The sequence below is a fragment of the Solanum pennellii genome, chromosome 7, assembly GCF_001406875.1.
Source record: "Solanum pennellii chromosome 7, SPENNV200".
NCBI classification, from domain to species: Eukaryota; Viridiplantae; Streptophyta; class Magnoliopsida; order Solanales; family Solanaceae; genus Solanum; species Solanum pennellii.
The window spans coordinates 33,541,126-33,550,796 of NC_028643.1; the positions used below are offsets into that span (position 1 = coordinate 33,541,126).

At 35.7% G+C, this 9,671-nt stretch overlaps 1 protein-coding gene across 5 annotated transcripts; it reads right to left on the reverse strand.

The window, feature by feature from the left end:
• Nucleotides 1-1,168: 1,168 nt before the first annotated feature.
• On the reverse strand, nt 1,169-9,458 carry LOC107024368 (pentatricopeptide repeat-containing protein At5g15010, mitochondrial-like). 5 transcript variants are annotated; one of them, XM_015225335.2, is made up of 3 exons: nt 7,660-9,458; nt 5,013-5,249; nt 1,169-2,371 (listed from the first exon to the last, which is right to left on the reverse strand). In XM_015225335.2, the coding sequence occupies exon 1, from the start codon at nt 9,372-9,374 to the stop codon at nt 7,728-7,730; it is 1,647 nt and encodes a 548-aa protein (XP_015080821.1). In that variant the 5' UTR covers nt 9,375-9,458; the 3' UTR covers nt 1,169-2,371; nt 5,013-5,249; nt 7,660-7,727. The 5 variants fall into 5 exon arrangements, with proteins under 5 accessions (XP_015080821.1, XP_015080818.1, XP_015080819.1 ...); XM_015225332.2 differs by having other exon boundaries at nt 7,669-9,457; XM_015225333.2 differs by having other exon boundaries at nt 1,169-2,374; nt 7,669-9,457.
• Nucleotides 9,459-9,671: the final 213 nt, after the last annotated feature.

Below are 9,671 nucleotides of genomic sequence, written 5' to 3' on the forward strand. Positions count from 1 at the left end.
CAATCCCAAAAGGAATGTCACATTTCCTTGTATGGTAAGTATTAAAAGTATAATTTATCTTTTACCCTTATTGGTCCCACTTAATTTTCTAATACATTTATGAGGAGAGAGAAACGGGAGTTACTTTTATAAGGACAATTTGATAAACATTTCAAAGTCTTCATTATTTCTTAAACTCCGTGTCAGATCAAATGTTGCCACATAAAATGGAACGGAGAGAGAAAAAGTTATTACCAGCAAGTAGCAATTATTTACAGGAGTAAATGTTTCTTTCTATCGAGTTATTTATGTTTACTATAAATATAAGGAAAAATATTATCATGTCTTTATATCTGGAGATTTGTCCACTCTATACAGGCATTGTTATTGGTTAATGCAGTGTTTAAGATTGTCGCACTTTATTTAACCAGTAAAGTTTCATTTTCATTTCGTTTCTATCTCCTTTTCTGTGGGAAAGATAAAGAATGCAGCCTAGAACCTTCCTGCTAGTCAATTAAAAGCACGAAGAGCCAATAAATTAAAAATCACACAATTAAATACAAATAGAGTGAGTAGTTAGTCTACAATTGTTCTCTTTCTCCTCCTTAGTTTTGAAAGTCAACTTTCTGGGAGACCTTTTCTGCGGGAAAGATACCAATTGCAGTCTATAATTTTCCTGTTTGTCACTTAATTGAAGAGCTAATAAATTAAAAATCACTTATCCTCCTAGTTTTCCTGACAGTCAAATGCAACGGAGGGTGGACACCTTGTTCCTCAGAGGAGATCTGACCAGCAGAAAAACTTGACACTATAATTGAAATACTTGACCTTAAACACAGAAAAGTGAAGGCTATTTTTCCATAGCCATGACTGCAGGGGGAGTAGAAAATACTCACAAATCACAACACTACTAGTTACAGAAAGATAGCAATACCAAAAGTGAGCTAGATAATGAGTTTGAGCAGTCAATCACTTTTAGAAAATACCTAGCTCTTACACTAATAATTTTCCACTGATCAGAAAAGTGATAAATGAGACCTTGGAATCATCAAATTCAGTTCTACACATGCAAATTAGGCCTTAGTGGAAATCTCCAACTAATAGCAAATTTCATACTAGCAAATTTCATTCTCCCCCTACATTAGCTAGCCACTTTTAAAATACAGCAAGAGAGGAATCATCAACTTCAGAAATTCAGCACATTATATGTAGTGATTTATATAACAGCAGCTAGTGCAAACTTGTTTTTTGATCACTGCAAAATTTCCCAAGGCCAGGGTTTGAAAAGGGCCCCTCTTCACTACCCTTCTCCTCTAAATTAGCGACTGCGAATTTCTTTGTACAAAAACTTAATATTTGTTATTCTATTATAAATCAGAGTAATTCAATAACACTAAACCAATTACGTGTCATTTATACAAGATGACAGCCATTGTAACTTGATTTGGTTAATAAGAGCATAAAAGCTCAGGAAACATAGTCTTCAGAAGTATCTCTGAATCCAAGCTGTACCTCACAGACAGATTTAACAAAGGACAGATGAGGGGCAGTGCCAGCAGAGAAACATGCAGGTAATGAATTGTGGAAACCATTGAATCTAATCCTTCATGTAGATTTGAATTTTCCCTCTTCTTTGCAACATTATAAGCAAAATCTCCGTAAAGCAAGGAGTTATCGTGCTGATCGTTATTTCTCAAACTCTCTTTTCAACAATGATTGAAGCTTCTAAATTGCAATAAGTAATAGAATTGTGCACTGACAAACCAGCTGTGTGATGCCTTGAGGTCATTATACTTGAGGAACCAGGCAATAGAAAAATTATTGAACGGCAAATAGCTGTAACTGCTTTCTGACAATCAATGTCTAATGAACCTTGATTAGGCTCAGATATCAGCAGATCAATGAGACAGCAACAGAGCTAAAATGCAGGCCCTGATAATGATGGTATAGCAAATACACGAGAAAGGGCCCCAACTACTGAAAAGTTCTTTCTCTGGTCAATTACAAACAAATTTGCCTTTGCTGATGCTAAAGTTGCAGGAGCTTCAAGCACATTGCAAGTCAGTTCATCCTGCAGACGCTACAGAATAGAAGAATTTCGAATTGCGAAACCACATTCTCTGTTGGGCAAGCGAAATTTCTACATAATCTCAAAGCCTGCTTTCTGCCCCCAAAATGGATTCTGGAGTCCCAGCTTAAACGCATTGCCCAATCTAAGCAAACAGTTACTCACCAGATTGGCTTATCAACCAAAATAAATTTTCTTGCACTAGTTACAGGAAAAAACACAAACCCCACCATGTAATGCAAGAAAGTTAGTACTCTTAGTAACTCTATAGACAAGTCGTTCGCTACATCTCCTCTTCACTTTAATTCATGATAACCCCGAGACCTGCTGAAAAAAAAGGCAATATTAGAAAGGAAAAAACCTTGAAACAATACTTGTCAAAATATATAGGTGACATTGTCTGTATTTCCACATTGACAATTGTCAAAAGGATAATATAAAAGCCAAGCAAAAACTATTATTTATTCATTAGAACCATCCATCACCACAGGAAAATTTGTAAACAAGGCAAGGAGTTGCAGACTCAACACGGCCGAACCCATTGTCAAGAGATTGCAATGGTAATTCACACCCTTCTCATTTCTTTTTCAATAACATGGTACTAGGATAACTTGCACACAACTTGACATTGACAATTGTCAAAAGGATAATATAAAAGCCAAGCAAAAACTATAATTAATTCATTAGAACCATCCATCACCATAGGAAAATTTGTATACTAGGCAAGGAGTTGTGGACTCAACAAGACCGAACCCATTGTCAAGATATTGCAATGGTATAATTCACACCCTTCACATTTCCTTTTCATTAACATGGTACAAGGCTAACTTGCACACAACTTGACATTGACTATTGTCAAAAGGATAATATCAAAGCCAAGCAAAAATTATTATTTATTCATTAGAACCATCCATCGACATAGGAAAATTTGTCAACAAGGCAAGGGGTTGCAGACTCAACACGGCCGAACCCATTGTCAAGAGATTGCAATGGTTATTCACACCCTTCTCATTTCTTTTTCAATAACATGGCACTGGGCTAACTTGCACACAGCTTGACATTGACAATTGTCAAAAGGATAATATAAAAGCCAAGCAAAAACTATTATTTATTCATTAGAACCATCCATCGCCATAGGAAAATTTGTAAACAAGGCAAGGGGTTGCGGACTCAACACGGCCGAACATATTGTCTAGAGATCGCAATGGTAATTCACACCCTTCTCATTTCTTTTTCAATAACATGGTACTAGGCTAACTTGCACACAACTTGACAATTCAACCAAGTATCCACATTAGTATTCCACGCATATTGACCACTGTCTACTCCCTAAATAAAGTAGTAGGAAACCAGATAAGAAAGGAAACACATAAAGGACAAATTTCATTTTTAACAATAAGAACCAACATTGATTGAACAATGTTAACTGCAGTTAGTAATTAATAGAAAGGGAATTGTATCGTTTATAAGGGGAAAGGTCCAATTTAACTCCGGCGTTTTTAAAAAAAAAAAAATGAAGACCACACTTAGCAGCTGAGATTTAAATTCTTAGATTACATACACAGTTATGATTTTGTCTTCGTTCCACCATCAAGGGAGCCAAACTTTCAGTTGCAACTCATGTTTTTGACAGTTCTTGTATCCCTTCTTTCTCAAAATTCTCTCCTCTTTCTCATTCTTTTCCTTCTCTTCCAACGCTGATCCTTTTTTAGCTTTGCAATCCAGGAATCACAATTAAATGGAAGGAGACTGATGTGTTGGAAGTCATTAATTCGGATTAGGTTAAGTTATAGTTATAGTTTGGAATAGGATTTAGGTCTCCTACTTTCATAAGAATTAGACTTCTTATTATGTAATAAGACTCCTACTTTAAAGGGGCTTTTGATGAATTAATTGATAAGTCATAATTAAGCAAAAAAGCAAGAGATCAGAGTTCTCTCTTCCAATGAACTCTAAGGTTTTAGTCTCCCTTCAATGAGCTGGAGATATATACAAAAATAGATCGATGAGCTGGAGATATATACCAAAATAAGTCAATCTAGGAATTCAAACAAAGGCAAGGGAAAGTCAATGTCAATTGATTTAGATTTTCCTGTGACTCAATGCTTCTCTAAGAATCCTAACAGAGACTGATTGAGATATTTCCAAATTTTTTTCTTTAATTCATTGGATTGTAATTCATAGTTGACTGACTTGTAATTTGGAATCAGTCTAGTAATCCTTCCGCACTACTTTGTCAACTAACCTATGATTCTGTTAAATTAGATTGAGTGTGCCTTACAAACAACTATAAAGGGCTTCTCAAAACCAGTAGTCACATCCATAAGCAACATGAATATGTGACTGGATTCTGTCAAACCCTTAACATAAAGGAGGAAAAACAAAAGATCAAACAATGGGTGAATCGATATTTCGTGCAGTGGATAACGCACCCCTTGCCTTTGCCTCAAACATATAAAAGTAAAACCTTCTATACACACACACTCTCTAAATCCACACCAATTTTTTTATTTTTGTAAAAAAGAGCAGGTGTAGTGGTACTTCACACCTACAAACTTGTAATACCGAATTCAACTGTTATGATAAAAGCTCAAGATCAAAGTTCATAGAAGAGATCAAAAACAACAGCAAAAAGGGTAAAAATACACATCTTTTAGAAAATAAATGCAGAAGTAACGAGTTTGAAAGAATCACAGAAACCCAAGAGAATCCAAATGTAGTGGCTTATATTCTCCTAATTCTTTGAGATGGAAACATAGTAAAGATGGGGCTTTAACTGTTAGCAGTGCATACAACACGGAAATCCCCCAGCAAAGCATCTATAAGCAGAGTTTGTGGAGAAAGGTATGGAGAACCTTAGCACCAACTAAGATAAAAATGCTTTACATGGTTGGTTTCAAGAAGGGCTTTGCCTGACACATGAAACACATGAAGCGTTGAAGAAAAAAGGAAAAAACTATAGTACCTTGGTGTTTATTATGCGGGAAGGCAGAGGCGACCAACAAGCATCTACTCTTGCATTGCATGTTTACAACTTTACGACACAAACTTGGGTCATCTTCCTTGGTCTCACAGAGACAAATTGGACCATGCCTAACCACACTGCAGACTTATTGAGTAGTTGGATGAGAGAGGGAGGGGGGGTGAGCAAGATCCAGAAGGCCTGGTTGAGGATAATTCCATATTGCATTTGGCGGACATTCTGGAAAGAAAGAAACAGTAGAAACTTTAAAGATAGGTCCAATTCCATTGAGAAGGTTAAAGGGAATTGTGTTGTTATCTTTTTATTTTTTGGTGTAAAGAGAAAGGTTTAGAGGAAACAGAACATGTAGAATTATTGGGATCCTTGCAAGTTTTTTTTTTTCCTCTGTTTTTGTTCCCTCTGTCTTTGAAAGGTCAACTACATATCCTTAATGCTGAAGAATACACCATTACTATTTTAAATTTAAAAAAATCTCAAGAAACACCAAGTTAGGGTTCTTCTTTCAAGGTTCTTCATCAAGTTTCATCACTAAAGTATGTAAGGCTTCAACAGGATATCATTTCACACCCATGCCTATGTCATACGTTCTTTCAAAGATTTTTACAGAATTTCTAGAATCCAAGTTAGGGTTTCTACTAAATTAATGAACTTCATCATAAGCTCCTGTTCTTGATTGTATTACTCACTTTATACAGATAGTTTACCTATTAATGAGCATATCGATATTTGTATTTGGTGGACATTCTGGAAAATAAGGAACAGTAGAAACTTTAAAGATAGGTCCAATTCCATTGAGAAGGTTAAAGGGAATTGTATTGTTATCTTTTTATTTTTTGGTGTAAAGAGAAAGGTTTAGAGGAAACAGAACAGGTTGTATAATTATTAGGATCCTTGCAAGTATTTTTTTCCTCTGTTTTTGTTCCCTCTGTTTTTTAAAGGTCACCTACATATCCTTAATGCTGAAGAATACAACATTACTATTTTAAATTTAAAAAAAAATCTCAAGAAACACCAAGTTAGGGTTCTTCTTTCAAGGTTCTTCATCATGTTTCGTCACTAAAGTATGTTAGGCTTCAACAGGAGTATCATTTCACTCTCATGCCTAAGTCGTATGTTCTTTCAAAGATTTTTACAGAATTTCTAGAATCCAAGTTAGGGTTTTCTACTAAATTAATGAAACTTCATCATAAGCTCCTGTTCTTGTTATGAGCATATTGATATTTGTATTTGGTGGACATTCTGGAAAGAAGGAACAGTAGAAACTTTAAAGATAGGTCCCATTCCATTGAGAAGGTTAAAGGTAATTGTATTGTTATCTTTTTATTTTTTGGTGTAAAGAGAAAGGTTTAGAGGAAACAGAACAGGTTGAGAATTATAAGGATCCTTGCAAGTATTTTGTTCTCTGTTTTTGTTCCCTCTGTTTTTTAAAGGTCACCTACATATCCTTAATGCTGAAGAACACATCATTACTATTTTGGGAGGATTATTTAACACCAAGAGGACGCAAGTTCAGAAAACCCAAGTCCCATAACTATGTGCCACTATAGAATTTTGAGTATTAGCCCAAGAGGCTCAGTTAGTATCCACATCAGATAGATAGGTCCTACACACTGACAAGGTATAGGATAGCCCTTCCAAATGGATTTTAAGTTGGACAACATAAACTGATATGGTATATGTCGATGGTAAGAAACTCCCAATAAAAGTATCATTATGGTCATAAACTTTATCATCAGGGTTCTTCTCAAATATGATAGTTTTGATCTAATTTCAACCCAGGGCTACAGAAATAACCATTATATAATTGAAAGCAAGTTCTCAATGAAATTTATACACTGGTTTTAGGATGTCCTTCATTATATCACTATATTTATGATTATTGAATGCTCATTAGTTCTTACTACATGTTGCCACCCGAAATGATTATGTTTAGCCTCATCATATATACTCAGCACTTTCCACGTGCTGACTGCATACTTTTTTCTGCACAACATCCTATTATGATATAGATTTAAATGTTCGCTCTCACACTAGTGGCTAGACAGGTTGCAGTTTTTCCTGTCAGAAGTTGATGAGTCCACTTCATTTGGTGACTTCATGGAGTAGTCAGTAACTAAGTTTTACGTAAGGACAGTTATTTTCTTTGAGGTAGCTAGGGATCATGGCCCGACAAACTTATTTCTTCTTTCATTCCAATTAGTAGAGGTTTCACTTCAGGCATTACTTGTTCAGTTCCATGCATTTCATTCAGATATATGTTAAGTATTTGCTTCAGTTAACTATGTTTTAGCTTCCACTTACACTTCATAAAATGTCAGTTAAGTTATTAGCAAAATGTCAGTAACACAGGTCCGCTTAGCATCATTCGTGCCAGTCAAAACTAGGGTGTAGACTCTGATCGTGACAATTTTATACTTCAGGGACAAGTATAAAGAATATTGATCACTTTTTTCTTAAAATTAATTCAAAAAAAAAAAAAGGAAGAAAGCATCTGTGAATATTCAAATAGTCTTTCTTGCTATCAAAATCTTAAAAAAAAATGGAAGTAAATTGTGTTAGCAGTAAATTCCAGTATGTAGACCAAATAAGCCAAGAATATTTTGTTAATACAATCTAAAAGAAGAGAAACCTGATGCACCTGTATGTACAGTGACCTGAGCCAGATTCCCAACAGTAATTTTATAATCAACATTGACTCTACTGACCCCAGAAAGAAAAGCCACGCTCTCTCATAACTTTTCTCATTTCAGGTTTTTTATGGAAATCCCTTTCTTTATCAGCTTTTTCAAATTTGACCACCTTTTTGTTCTCCTGATGACATGTTACTTTATTCTCTTGAGAATCTCTCCTGCCAGCTACCCAAGCTTGAAGCATTTCATCTATCTTGGGCTCCGGCAGTAAACCTTTTTGCTTCATTTCGTGATAGTATTTGTACGACTCCTCCAGCTTCCCATTCAAAAAGAGTCCATGTATCAGCACTATATATGAACTTCGATCATGGTCCAAGCCAATCTTGCTCATCTTATCCCACAACATGAAAACATTATCAAGTTGGCACCATCGGCAAAACTTCCGGATTAACATTATATAAGTGTCATGAGTTGGAATACATCCCATCGTGTTCATCTTCTGCAAGTGCTCGAACACTTCTTCCCCTGTCCTCAGGCTACGAAGCAATGCATGGTAAGTTCGGACAGTAGGATGTATGCCTCGTTGAATCATCTCATTGAAGATCTCTTGAGCTTCATCTGGTAATCGAGCTTTGCAGAGAGGCATGATTAATGAGTTATAAGTAACAGCGTTTGGAGCAAGATCATTCTCTTCCATCATCTTCATCACACTCCTAGCTTGTTTAACCAACCTGCCTTTTGCAAGAGCATGAATGACAGCATTATAAACCTTAACATCAGGTGCAACCCCACACAATTTCATCTCATCGAAAAGCTTAAGCACAACATTGAGTCTACCAGCCCTCGAATAGCAAGACATGATACTACAATATGAAAAAACATCACGAGGAATCCTTTTTTCCTTCATCAACCTCCAAATCCTCTTTCCCTCACTTAAATCATCACGGGCAAGACACCATCCATTCAGAATGATATTCAAACTCTTGGTATTCAACGGGAAAACATTCTTATTGCAAAAAAGCAAGTGCTCGGCATCTTTTACATTTTTGTAGCGAACAAGGGCAGACAAAAGGTCTTGAAATTCTTCTATTTCAATATCTAAATTAAACCGTTTAAATGCATAAAAAGTACTGATAGCTTTTCCGACATCATGGACAGCACAGTATTTCCTAATCATAATCAAGAGCGTCTGAGGATTGACAAGCGATGGTCTATCTTTACCACCTCTCATTTCCTCAATGAGTGACCATGCAGTGTCAAACTTTCTCATTTTTCCAAGTATAGATATCATAGAATGGTATTGACGCACAGAATGAACATAACCTGTTTGTTTGGTGGCCCATATGAAGAAAGTGAATGCAACTTCCCAATTATTCCGTGCACGAGAAAGAATAAGAGTAACTAGATTGTGTGTTGGCCTTACACCACATTGCTCGAGTTTATCATGCACATGGGTTCCGGGTTGTTTAAAAATGGCTTCAATTGTTTCAACATCTTCTTTGGAAAAATCAGAATATACTTCGTTATAATCATGTGAATTGGTGAAGGAAGTAAAAGTAGAGAACCTGATTCCACAAGTAGACCTTGAGAGAGCACCATGTAGGAGACTAGCATGGGGAACGGAAACACCACTGCTGGATCGAAGAAGAAAAGATGGCAAATTGGGAGGGAGATGACCACCAAGGAACAAGGAAATTGCAACTCTATATTTCATTATCAAACAATTTCTTTCGTTGCCCTAATGCTCTTCTCCCCAACCACTGTTTTTTCCTCTTTTATTTTTTAACAGTTTTAAAGCATTTTTGTAATGTCTCTGTAATATAAAAGTAATTTTGAGTAATTGTTTTAAGTGAAAATAAGCAAAAGTAAGTCAAAAGTTATAGGTTAAGGATACATTAAGAGCATATTTGGATTGATTGGAAAAAGTGATTTTCTTAAAGTGCTTCAAAAACACTTTTTGAAGTGTTGAAAAACGTAGTTATATGTTTCAATACAAGTGTTTGAACTGAAA